At 36.5% G+C, this 14006-nt stretch overlaps 1 protein-coding gene across 18 annotated transcripts in view; it reads left to right on the top strand.

The window, feature by feature from the left end:
* The window catches only part of CCSER2 (coiled-coil serine rich protein 2), a 149492-nt gene that overhangs the window by 80701 nt on the left and 54785 nt on the right, over positions 1-14006 (top strand). For 11 of the 18 annotated variants that reach the window (XM_082424192.1, XM_082424181.1, XM_082424191.1 and 8 more), the window contains one exon: positions 9445-9640. The exons of the other annotated variants lie outside the window; for them this stretch is intronic. In XM_082424192.1, the coding sequence (XP_082280318.1) occupies positions 9445-9640 (196 nt within the window). The remainder of the gene's footprint in view (positions 1-9444; positions 9641-14006) is intronic. 18 annotated transcript variants of the gene reach the window in all.

Genomic DNA, 14006 nt, shown 5'->3' with positions numbered 1-14006 from the left:
ATGATTCATTTAACCTTCTGACTCCCTAGTTCCTTAGGAGTCTCTTATATATAAGATTTGTCATCTGAGAATAGAGATAGTTTTACCTTTTTCTTTTTAATCTGGATACTTTCCCTTTTTTTTCCTGCCTGCATAATTGGCTAGAATCTCCAGTACAAGTTAAGGAGTGATGAGAGCAGACATCTTTGTCTTCTTTCTGATAGTAGGAGCAAAGCATTTGGTCTTTCACTGTTAAGTATGACGTTAACTGTGGGTTTTCATAGATACTCTTTATCAGGTTGAGGAAGTTCCCTTCTATTCCTGTATTGTTGAGTGTTTTTTTTAACCACGAACGGGTATTAGATTTTGTCAAATGCTATTGCTGTGTCTATTGAGATAATCATTTTTCCTTTCAGTCTGTTACTGTGGTGTATGACTTTGATTTTCAGATGTTGAATCAACCCTGCATTTCTCGAATAAATCCCTCTTGGTCATGGTATCCTTTTAGATGTTGCTAGATTCAAATTGCTAGTATTTTGTTGAAGATTTTTCTGTATACATTCATAACAAATACTGGTCTGTAGTTTTCTTGAGATGTCTTTGTGGTTTTGATATTATCACATAACTTGAACTGGGAAGTGTTTCATTTCTATTTTTGAGAGAGTTTGTGAAGGAGTTTTGTTAATTCTTCATTGAATGTTTTATAGAATTCACCATTGAGGTTGTTTGGGTCTGGGCTTTTCTTTGCAGTGAGTTTTTTGATTACTAATTTAATCTCATATATTCTGTGGATGTCTGTTTGGTTTTCATAGTTTGTAGTGTTGCTCAAGTCTTCTGTTTCCTTGCTGACCTTCTTCCTAGTTGTTTTATCCATTAATGAGAAGGAGGTATTAAAGTCTCCAACTTAAGTGTATCTTGTAGGGAAGGTTTGATAGCAAGAGATTCACTCAGTTTGTGTTTATCTGGGAATGTTTTAGTTTCTCTTTAATTTTAAAGGATAGTTTTGCTGGATATAGGATTCTTGGTTGATAGGCTTTCTTTTTTTTTTTTTTTATAAATTTATTTATTTATTTTTGGCTGTGTTGGGTCTTCGTTTCTGTGCGAGGGCTTTCTCTAGTTGCAGCGAGCTGGGGCCAATCTTCATCGCAGTGCGCGGGCCTCTCACTATCGCAGCCTCTCTTGTTGCGGAGCACAGGCTCCAGATGCACAGGCTTAGTAGTTGTGGCTCACGGGCCCAGTTGCTCCGCGGCATGTGGGATCTTCCCAGACCAGGGCTCGAACCCATGTCCCCTGCATTGGCAGGCAGATTCTCAACCACTGCGCCACCAGAGAAGCCCCGATAGGCTTTCTTTTAACGTTTTTGATCCCTATGCTTTCTGATGAAAAATCAGCTTTTAATCTTATTGAGCATGTCTTCTACATAATAAATCACTTTTTTCTTGCTGTGTCAGGATTCACTTTTTCTTTGGTTTTTGACAGTTTAACTATGATGTGTCTCTCTTTTGGTTTATCATATTTTGGAGTTTGTTGAGCTAATGATTAGAAAGTGATTTCCTTAAATGCCTTGCACCAATAAGTTTCCCAGCCTTTTGCCAAGGGGCTCCCTGTGTGTGTGTGTTCAGGGGTGCCTTCAGCAACCTGATAAGCAGATTGCAGCACTTTCTTAGCCTTCATTTCCTGCTTGCTCAGAGGCTCAAGGTCAGCAAAAGGTGAGGGATTAAGACCTTCTCAGGTATTTCCTTGGCTTTCACACGTGTGTGGCCTTCTCTATGCCCAGGAATATGTTGGAGCTTTCCAAAGCCTCCTGTGTACATCTCATTCCTCAGGTTTTCCTTTTAAGTTTTTTGGTCACCTTCTTGTTTGTCCCAAGTGGTATTGCCATCTTAGGCAGCTGAGATTTTAAACAAATGCCACTGATTTTTTTTTTTTTAAACAAATGTACTAGAGATAAGGCTGTTCCCACTGAGGGAGCTCTGAATGAGGCCAAATAAAACAACTGCTGAGAATGGGCCTTTTCTAGGGAGGTGCCATTTAGGTCAAATAGTAACAATTCTCTAGAAATGGTGCTTTTTGGGGAGTTCCAATCCCATTTTACCTCCCATCCCACCCCCTAGAGATTGCTGAATTTCACAGCTATTGTACTTGTAAAGCTTTTGTTTTTCAAGCCACCACAGAGCTAGGAAGATAGGCAGGGAAATAGAATAAATTAAAATGTCACAGAGTTTGGTCTTCTCATGAGATTCAGCTGGTTTTTTTCAGTAAGTCCTCTTCAGTTGTTGCAAGCGATTCCAGAGCTCTGAAAAAGTTGATTTTGACAAATTTGCCAGTGTTCTCAGAGCTTTTATGGAGGAGTGGATTTTTGAGATCTTTTATTCTGCCATTCTGTAAGTACTTCCTTCTTTTCTTTTTGTCATGGATTTTTTTTAATTGTCTTTATTATTTAGAGCAGTTTTAGGTTTACAGAAATTTTGAGCAGAAAGTACAGGGAGTTTTCATATATTCCCTCACCTCTTATGCGCAGTTTCTCTATTATTAACATCTTACATTAGTGTGGAATATTTGTTACAATTAATGAGTCAATGTTGATACATTATTATTAACTAAAATTCATAGTTTATATTAGGTTTCATTTTAAATGCCTTGAAGCAATAAGTTGCATGTACATTCTATGGACTTTGACAAATGCATAATGATGTATATCTACCATTACTGTATCATACAGAATAATTCTACTGCCCTTGAAATCCCACATCCTCCATCTGTTCATCCTTTCTTCTCCTCCCTATCCCTACCCCCTGGCAACATTCCTGACAAACACTGATCTTTTTACTGTCTCCATAGCTTTGCCTTTTAAACAGAATGCCATATAGTTGGAAACAGAATGTAGCCTTTTCAGATTGGCTGTTTTTAGCGATACGTTTTTAAGGTTCCTCTGTGTCTTTCCATGGCTTTATATCACTAAAGAACAGTGAGTTCTTTTTACTCTTAAATAAAAGTCCATTGTATGGATGAACTACAGTTTGTTTATCCATTCACCTACTGAAGGACTTCTTGATTACTTCCAGATTTGGCAATTATGAATAAAGCTGCTCTAAACATTTATGTGGGTAAGTTTTCAACTCATTTTGGTAAATACCAAGAAGCACGATTGCAGGGTCATATAGTAAGGGTATGTTTAGTTTGGTAAGAAACTGCCATGGCTGTACATTTTGCATTTCCTCCAGCAATGAGTGAGAGCTCCTGTTGATACACATCCTTGTCAGCATTTGGTGTTGTGTTGTGGATTTTAACTGTTCTAATAGGTGTGTAGTGACATCTCATTGTTGTTTTAATTTGCAATTTTCTAATGATATGATGTTGAGCATTTTTTCATATACTTATTTGCCATCTGTGTATCTTCTTAGTGACATGTCTGTTGAGATCTTTTGCTCATTTTTAAATTGGGTTATCTGTTTTCTTGTTGATTTTAAGAGTTCTTTATATATTTTAGATACCAGTCCTTTATCAGATACATATTTTACAAATATTTTCTCCAGCCTGTGGTTTGCCTTTTCATTCTCCTAATGATATTTTTCACAGAGCAGACATTTTTAATTTTATGCAGTACAGCTAGTCAGTCTTTTCTTTCATGTATTGTACTTTTTGTGTCATATCTAAAAACTTATTGCCAAGGTCACCTGGATTTTCTTCGTTGTTATTTTGTAGTTTTACGTTTTACATTTAGGTCTTTGATCCATGTTTAGTTAATTTTCGTGAAAGGTGTGAATGTCTAATTGTTCCAGTACTATTTATTTTATTTTACTTTTTTTTAAAATTTATTTATTGATTGATTGATTTCTTTTTGGCTCTGTTGGGTCTTCGTCTCTGTGCGAGGGCTTTCTCTAGTTGCGGCGAGCGGGGGGCCACTCTTCATCGCGGTGCGCGGGCCTCTCACTGTCGCGGCCTCTCGTTGCAGAGCACAGGCTCCAGACGCGCAGGCTCAGTAGTTGTGGCTCACAGGCTTAGTTGCTCCGCGGCATGTGGGATCCTCCCAGACCAGGGCTCGAACCCGTGTCCCCTGCATCGGCAGGCAGACTCTCAACCACTGTGCCACCAGGGAAGCCCTCCAGTACTATTTATTGAAAAGACTGTCCTCTCTCCTTTGAATTGCCATTGCTCCTTTACCATACATATGTATTGGTGTATTTTGGACCCTCTATTCTGTTCCACTGATCTGTTTTTTTGTACCACAGTCTTGATTACTGTCACTTGATAGAGTAAATCTGTAAGTCAGATAGTGTCAGTATTCTGACTTTCTTCTTCTTCAGTATTGTATTGGTTATTCTGGGTCTTTTGCCTTTTCATATAAACTTTAGAATCACTTTGTTGCTACCCATAAAATAACTTGCTGGGATTTTAATTGAGATTATGTTGAATCTAGCATAAAAAAATGTGACAAAGAAGTTAAAAATACATATGTTTAACTTTTAATATACAGTTTTTATTAATGGTGAGAAAAGAAACAAAGGTTTTGTGAAGTCAAACTGTGACTCAGATTAGGAAATAAATAAGGAAGAAAAATCTCAATCTCTCTCTGTCTCTGTCTCTCTCTCTCTCACACACACACACACACAATCTCCATTCACCAGTCTAACCTATGAATCACAAATCTTAAGATTTGCACAAAAATCACACATCTTAGTAATCAAGAAGCTCTGATAGTAGTGGTGAAGAATATAAATATATGGATAGAGCCATATAATTTGGGGAGATTACTTTAAAACTGCAATAAGTGATTATGTAGCAATGTGATTATTAGGTGTGTGGGTTGCATATCAGGTGCTGCTACTGTATATGGATTAAGTTTGAATTGGTTTTAAAAAAGCTTATTTCTTAAAAATTCCTTTTTGTAGTTATTCTGATTGTGTTGTTTTTCTTGTTGATTTTATTGGCTGTACTTATAGAACAATGTTAAATAATATTGATGATAGTGAGCATTTCATTCTTATGCTTCTGTAACCACTGAAATAATTTTTGCCTTCATCCATACATGTATTGGTTCAATTCTTCATATCCACTAGCCGTCTTGGCCTATGTTTGGCCACATAGGTTCTTCCTTTGCAAACACATTGCCAACCTTCCAGTGTTTTGCCCAACGCAGCTTGGAGTCTTTTGTTGCTTTCATGATCTAATTTCCCTACTAGAGGTCCATGATTGTTAAAATTTGTACAAAAGTACAAATTTATGACTGTTAACCTAACATGAGGTATTTTTCCAGTAATTCCTCTTTTTTTTTTTAACATCTTTATGGGAGTATAATTGCTTTACAGTGGTGTGTTTGTTTCTGCTTTATAACAGAGTGAATCAGCTATACATATACATATATCCCCATATCCCCTCCCTCTTGTGTCTTCCTCCCACCCTCCCTATCCCACCCCTCTAGGTGGTCACAAAGCACTGAGCTGATCTCCCTGTGCTATGCGGCTGCTTCCCACTAGCTATCTGTTTTATATTTCGTAGAATATATAAGTCCATGCCACTCTCTCACTTCGTCCCAGCTTACCCTTCCCCCTCCCTGTGTCCTCAAGTCCATTCTCTACGGCTGCATCTTTATTCCTGTCCTGCCCCCAGGTTCTTCAGAACCTTTTTTTTTTTTTAAGATTCCATATATATGAGTTAGCATACGGTATTTGTTTTTCTCTTTCTGACTTACTTCACTCTGTATGACAGACTCTAGGTCCATCCACCTCACTACAAATAACTCAAATTTCGTTTCTTTTTATGGCTGAGTAATATTCCATTGTATATATGTGCCACATCTTCTTTATCCATTCATCTGTCGATGGACACTTAGGTTACTTCCCTGTCCTGGCTATTGTAAATAGTGCTGCAATGAACATTGTGATACATGACTCTTTTTGAATTATGGTTTTCTCAGGGTATATGCCCAGTAGTGGGATTGCTGGGTCATATGGTAGTTCTATTTTTAGTATTTTAAGGAACCTCCATCCAGTAATTCCTCTTTCGTCTCACGTTTTTACCTCTCATTCTGTTTCAAAGGTTCAGGTTTTCCTATGTGAACTGCATCATCTTCTCAGAATGTAAAATTTCAAGATCTTCATTATCTTTCATTATCTTATTTTTTTTCTTCTCCTGTTTTAACAGTGTCCTTTTATTTTCTGAAAATAACCTCCATTATGTATTTGCTTTCTGTTTCATTTTTGTCTTCTTCTGCCTCTGAGCCTTCTCAATTATATTCATTTTTTCCAGCAACCTTCAAATGGCCCTCATTGAGGTGTTATGTTATTTCCAGCTTATTGTCATATGGTTTAGCAACAAATATACACATAGATATAAAGCATTTTGTCAACATTTATCAATTGGGGAATCTAGGCGAAGGGTATATGGCATTATGGTATTCTTTTGACATTTATGTTAGAAAAAATTTTCAATATAGAGAAGTTAGAAATTATTGATAATAATAATACGTAGTAATTGTTTTTTGTTTAACAATTATTATAAGTCAAGCACCATTCCAAGCATTCTAACATATATTATTACCTCATTTAATCCTTATACCAACCGAATGAGATAAATACTGTTATCCCCATTTTACAGCTCAGGAAAATGAAGCATAGATAAAGTGACTTGCCCGGTGTGTTATATAGCTAGTGAGTGACAGAGCTGAGATTTGAACTCAGATAATCTGTGCATTAATTGAATAATATAAAAATGAATAAGTCCCTGTTTTCAAGTTATCATCAAGTTAGAGGTGATATTTATGCAGATTTCTTTCACTTATGCTGTGAAAGAAGTTAAGCGTCATAAAACAATTTTATCTAGTTAAGGGGCATCAGGACTAGGAGAAGATGTAAGTTTAGTTTTGGGTCTCACGGTGGAAGTATTTGAAATGCAGCCTAAGGCATATGAACTTTATTTGGTAGGCACTGGACAACACTGAGAACTAAAGAAACTACGGCCCAAAGATATTAAGTATTTTTAAGAGCTAGTTACTGTCAGCCAAGATATAAACTTCAGTCCTAGGCCAGAGCTGTCTCTTTTATACTATTGTGGCTTTTCTAGATGCCAGTTCTTTGTCCCCATATTCAGTTAGTGATCAAGACCTGTTGACACTTCCTTTGAAATGTTTTTAATTCGTTAGTCCCTTGCATGTGGTTCATATTTATGTCTAAACCTAATATAAGCCATTATTCTATTCCTGATTCTCATGCTGTAGACTCCAGACCAGTTTTCTTCAGTCTCTTCCCTCTCTGCTTTTTCTCTTACTCATCTGGTAAAATAAAAAGTAATTTTAATTTTATTATTATCTGGAACTTTTTTAACATGACTGCTTCCAGATTATAATTTTAAAGTAGTGCTTTTTCATGTCACAGCTAAAGAATTTTAGAATCTCAGAGACGGAAGCTTAAAAAGAAAAACCAACCTAGTGGTTAAAATTCATACTTGTTACTCATTCAATAAAAACAACAACAAAAATAAACAAACAAAAAGTCGTTTCTGACAGAAAAAAGAAGACACAGTCTGTGTCTTCATGGAGTTTATCATTTGGCATGGATTGCAAATGAATGCAATGTATTGTGGCAAGTACTGTGATGGGGTCCAGCAGGAGGCTCTATAAGGACACCTGTGGAAGTACCAAGTGCTGTTTTAGGGGATTAAGGAAGCTTTCCCTGAGGAAGAGCTAACTAATTTAAATTGAAGAGGAGTTTTCATTCTCCAGATCAAGTGTGCAGTGGAGGACAGAATGGGTAGATTGGCCAGGAGTACAGAGAGGTTGAGGACATGGGTTTGGAGATGAGGGCGATTGTCGTGTGCTTTGGCAGTCTCAGGTAACTGGCTATGGATTAAGAAGTCAGTCTGAGGGAGGCAGGTATATTGAGGGATGAAGTTGAAGAATAAATTGTATTCAGGCTGTCTGTAGTCTCATACGCCATGTATAAGAGTCTCCTTGTCCCTGAAAAACATGCACTTTTGTGCCATTTATTTTCATTTTCTTTTTCTAGAAAACTTTACCTTTCATTTCAGTCCAACTCAACCTCGCACTTTATAGTTCATCCCAGCTTCTTTCCTACCCAAGAAAATTCCCCAAAGTATGTCAGCTTTTTCTCCAAAAACATAACTCTTGTCTCTACTATTCATTTGCCAGGTGATTCTATCTTTTTGTCTTACTATTTAAAAAATTTTTCATCAATGTGTGTATAGCTTCTCTATTCAGTTATGGATGGTAAATTCCTACTAATAATCGATCAGTATTTGAAATTTAATAATTCAACTGTATTTTGAATCTGTAAAAATAAAACAATTAACTGTGAACAAATTCTTATCTATGGATCAGCAATTTAAAGGTTCTTAAAAATCTCTTCTTTGGTTAAAAGAAAAATCAGGCCTGAAATCAAGTATGAGAAGTAGCTTCAGAGAAAAATAATCTTATGAAAACCAAGCTCATATTGAATATTTGAGAATTTAGAGATTTGGGAATATTTGTTAAAAGCTAGAAAATTTAATAGAAACTGTATTTCTACTTTTGAAATTTAATGCATCCATGAATTTAACTTTAATCCTAATATGTTAATGTAGCCGTTATATTGGGGAGAATACTTTTTCAATGTATTACTTTAAATATTGAGATTTCACACATATAACAAGTTACTGTCTTAAAAACCACCTGGAATTATGTGTAATGTGAATGCAGTAATTTTTAAATTGCTATAGCTATGACTTCCGGTTAAAACATTGTGTTTTTCACGTCCGTGAAACACATTATCTGTAGTTGTGTTGGTTTTTTTTTCCCTCTTATTCAGCATGTATGTTATTGCATGAAACTAAAGGGAAGCTTAAATTTTTTGAGTAGATTTTTTTTAAAGTAGTTTAAGATTAGGAAATATGTGGTATGTATAAGACTTTTGTAAAACCTTGTTTAATCTTTATTGGAAAAGATGGTTTATCAACAATGTAAAAACAGAAGAATAACAGTGTATCTGTCTTAACTGTCTGCTGGCACTTTGAAGACATAGGAGTCCAGGGGTGTGTCCAAACTGGGAATTAATGAGGGTAGCATAGTTATGCAGCTAAAAAAGATGTGAAGTTTAAGAGGGTAATTAAAATTAGAAGCTAAAGATCAGACTATCAGTGCAGAAAAGTAAAATAAGTATAATTTTTTCCAGGCAAGGCCTTTCCTCAGAGGTTTTTGCTTCTACTCTAGTTCCTAAGGAATAAGATTTACTTAACCAATATGTAAAATACACAAAAGGAGGGAGTGCAGATGATAATTGTGTTAATGACAACTAGGATTGATTGAACTTTTCACTGGAAACAAATTCAGTATCTGAAGTGAGTAAAAGTCAAAGGCTTTGTGATAATGATAAATGATTTATAATAATCACTGTAATAATTTTATAACCTTTATTTCTTTCTGAAATTATGTTGTATATCTTTTCCCTCCAACTTCTTCCCCTGCCCTTCCAGAGGCTCTCCCTATAGAGAATCTCCTTTGGGTCATTTTGAAAGCTATGGAGGGATCCCCTTTTTCCAGGCTCAGAAGATGTTTGTAGATGTACCAGAAAATACAGTGATACTGGATGAGATGACCCTCCGGCACATGGTTCAGGATTGCACCGCTGTAAAAACTCAGTTACTCAAACTGAAACGGCTGCTGCATCAGGTTAGTATGTAGTGAACATTTTCAGCTCTGATATTTTGAATTGCAAAATGGATTGACTTTACTTATTTTTAAAGTAAAGTTGAATTTCTAATGTCTACTTAGATTTGTGGAGAAATAATGGTTTAAATAGTACATAATAGGAACTTCTCTGAGAGGAAAAAAAAATGTGTGATTTTGCATGGTGGTCTCAATACAGTCCCAGCATTTATGAGCTATGTGATATTTGGTAAACTCTCTGCTTGTTTCCTCGTTTTTATAGTACCTGCACTGTAAGGTTGTTGAGAGAGTTAGAGTTAGTAGTTGTAAATTGAGTGATTTAATACCTGAAACATAGTAGGTGTTCAGTCCTCAGTGGCTGCTACTATAATTTCAGCTAAGTGAGAAATAAGGAATAGCAATTTACATAATCACATAATTTCACTTTTATTTGAAACCTTCAAGTTTAGTCATCCCCAGTCTTCTCATTTTTTTCGGAGAAAATCTAGATGATGTGGTTGTCCAAAGACACATGGTGAGCTGATGCTAGAACCTGGCTTCTGATTCAATAGCACTTTCTTTGTTTGACCAGAGCACATACAGGCAAAGTCCAATGCAAAGCAGAAAGCTAAGGAATAAAATACTAATTTTATATCGGGAATATATTTTGTTTAGTTTTAAATCTATATTTGTATTTTGTAGACTGGGCAAGTTTAACTTAAAATTATGGTTGAGAAAGAACAGTCTGGATTTTCTGCTCAGTTTACATTCTGAGTTACCTTCCTCAGGATTGTATATCCTAACTTCTTATGATCAGGGACCAAGTCTTAGAATTTCCGGTGGCCATCAAAGCCATCTGACGGCCATCAAGATAGATACTCAGTAAAGGCTATTTGAAGTGAACTGTGGGTCCTCTGTTAGTAACTACAATTAGTGTGAATATCCTGTTAGTCATGTAAATTGTTTTATATTACTTGATTATGGATTCTCTGAACTATTCTCCATTCTTTTTTTTTTTGAATTATTTATTTATTTACATTTTTGGCTGTGTTGGGTGTTTGTTGCTGCATGCAGGCTTTCTCTAGTTGCGGCGAGCAGGGGTTACTCTTCGTTGCGGTGCGTGGGCCTCTCATTGCGGTGGCTTCTCTTGCTGCGGAGCATGGATGATAGGCGTGCGGGCTTCAGTAGTTGTGGCTTACAGGCTCTAGAGTGCAGGCTCAGTAGTTGTGATGCATGGGCTTAGTTGCTCCGCAGTATGTCGGATCCTCCTGGATCAGGGATCAAACCGTGTCCCCTGCACCAACAGGCGGATTTTTAACCACTGTGCCACCAGGGAAGTCCCTGTTCTTCTCCATTCAAAAAGGTAGATATTTGACTACCTTTTGAAAAGACACTTTTCTGTGCTAAGGCCGGGAGCAAGAAAGTGGAGGATCCTTTTCGGATCTGAGGTTCTTGGACTCCTTTCGAGGCAGAAAGAGAGATTCAGTGATTGAAACACCCAGACATAAAGCTTACAACTTAGTTTAACTGTAACTAGGATATAGATTCTCTTCATAGTATTTCTCTTCTTGCTGGTCCTGGGAGAAGACTTTCTGTCAGGAGCTTCAGAGACAAAGGAAAGGGAAGGTAGAAAAGGTGGTAAATAGCTAAAATATGTTAAATATCTACTTGGAGTTAGTCATTGTACTAGCTTTACCACATAGCCTCTTTTGCATCTGGGTGTATTGCCCTGAAACATGAAGCATGATTGAATATCATCTAATTAAGACTAGGCCACCTCTAATAATGAGTGAAGTAGCATAATTCAGGAGAGAATAGGTGAATTGGTAACCAACCATAGGTACCATAAAAATAGAAAACTGTTTTTTGAGACACTTTATGAAAAACTGTGAATATCTTAATGGCTCTTTCCTGTCATTATGGCCTCTGAAATTTTAGATAGTACACATTGATCAGATTGACTTTATCCATTGTTTATGCAGTGAAAACAAAATTATGAGAAGAAAATTGTCTTTTTAGGACAACTTTAAAGTTCCCCAAAATGCTAATAGAAGTTAAAAGCTGAATTAGTCCAATATTTTGTATAATTGCCTCTTTTTTTTTTTGGCTGCGTCGGGTCTTTGTTGCTGTGCACGGGCTTCCTCTAGTTGCGGCGAGCGGGGGCTACTCCTCGTGGCGGTGTGCGGGCTTCTCATTGCGGTGGCTTCTCTTTGTTGCGGGGCACAGGCTCTAGGCACGGGGGCTCAGTAGTTGTGGCTCGCGGGCTCCATAGCGCAGGCTCAGTAGCTGTGGCACATGGGCTTAGTTGCTCCGTGGCATGTGGGATCTTCCTGGGCCAGGACTTGAGCCCATGTCCCCTGCATTGGCAGGCGGATTCCCAACCACTGCGCCACCAGGAAAGTCCAGTTGCCTCTTAATGTTACTAAATTTTAAAAACTTCACTGTAATACATATACATGGCTTAAAAAAATCATGTAGTATCGAGAGGCTTAATGAAAAAACAGTATTTCTGTCCCTCTCCCCACTTCAGTCAGCCTTTTCTAATCTGAACAGGTTCCTATCTGAAGCTTCTTTAGAACTATCATACAGGGACTTCTTTTGTCATATTTTGGGATTTTGACCATTATTTCCTGGATAACATATCTTCTTTTTTCTTAGTTTACTCCCTTATTTAGCTGGAGTATAGCCTTAATTTACTTCCTAAGAGAGGGCAAATGGGTGGTAAATTTTTTTAAATTAATGTGTCACTGAAAATCTCTTTTTATCTACTCTCACATTTAATTGATACAAATAGTTTGGCAGGGATGGAGTAGTTTGGCTGGGATAGAAGTGAGTTTTTCCTTAGAAATTTGAAGGCATTGCTTTTCTAAGATCCAGTTTAGCCACTGAGAAAAATCTACTACATTGTAATCCATTTTACATTTTGTTTTGTCTGTTTTTAATCTCTCTGGGAGATTTTTAGTCTTTTATTTGTGGCATTCTGCAGTTTCACAGTGATATCCTGGGATTTTTTTGTTTGTTTGTTTTCCACTTAATGTATGGGTAATTAGTGAGCTTTTTGAAGATTCATGTAGTGTGAAATTTTCTTAGTCATTTCTATGATTATTTTCTTTACCCTGTTTTCTCTGTTTCTTTCTGGAATTCTTAGTAGTCAAAACTAGAGCTTATGAATTTTCAGTCTTTTTTCTTTCATATTTTCCTTTTCTTTGAGTTTGATTATGTTTCTGGTATATTTCCTCAACTTCATATTCCAGCTCCCTGTTTCTGTTGAATTATTTATCTTGGCAATTGTATTTCCAGTTTCCAAGAACTCTTTATTGTATACCTTTCCTTATTCATATCATTCAGTTCTTATTTTGTCAGTAAACTATATTAAGTAGCTTGTTTCTGTTCTTTTTTGTTAAGATTTCTCAGGTTCCCTACATTATTATCTCTTTCTAAATGGTCATTTTGTTCTTTGTGTTTATTTTAGTTTCTCTTTCTTTTGGAATATTTCTTCAAATATCTAATGATTCTTTGTTGTTTATTAATATTTAAGAGTGAGGGGGGAAAAGTTGGTTCAGGACTCTTTATACATGGGCTGGGCTTGTCAACTGGCTGGCTTCATTTTATAGTGACGGATGGATGTCAGTGGACCCTCAGTACTTCCTAAGTGGAGGATTTTTCTTTCTGAGGTTTTGTTACAGTTTCTCCAGAGAAGAAACCTCTGATTTTTTTTTTTGCTTGGAGTAGAGGTAGAAGACTGGGAATCTATTTTTGCCTTATGCAGACTTCCAGTTAATTCCCATATTTTTAACCCTAATGAGTCATATACTTATCTTTTCCTGTATCTAGTATTTTGACCCTCTTTGGAGTTTTGCAGGGCAAATTGGTTCTCTTTTTGTTCGTATTCCTTGTCTACACACACTGTAGTTGTGTCTTCCTCCAGTCCTGCTAAATCACTAGTTAGAGTTTCTGTCTGCTATGTCCCCTCTTCAGTTGTCTTTATCATTATGGTTTATATGTTATTTAAATTTCTTTACTCTCATTTTAGTATCGGTTTAAAAGAAAGATAAAAATATCTCTAATCAAAAGCCCTCTACTTCTTATCAATTAAAATACAGAGAAAAATACTTAAGTAGTACTTTAGTTGTGTGAATGCTTACTTATGAAACTTTAATGTGTCACAGCTCAAATTTTATTTAATCCTTGCATGTTGTTGTTGTTTGCTGGATTTGCCAGTAGAGAGGTGACGTTTTGTATTCATTTGCAAACACAAGAATTGTAAATAAACACTGGCGGCCAGTATTTGCTTGGGGCTTCTCATATGAGATTGCTATTATAGGGAGGAGTCACCCTTATTTCAATGAAACATGAAGCTTTTCAAGATTTGACTGAATACTAGCTCAGA

Source organism: Balaenoptera physalus (assembly GCF_965194825.1).
Source record: "Balaenoptera physalus genome assembly, chromosome: 14".
Taxonomy (NCBI): domain Eukaryota; kingdom Metazoa; phylum Chordata; class Mammalia; order Artiodactyla; family Balaenopteridae; genus Balaenoptera; species Balaenoptera physalus.
Note: the sequence above shows the minus strand (reverse complement) of the source record. Positions and strands in the feature narration are given on the sequence as shown.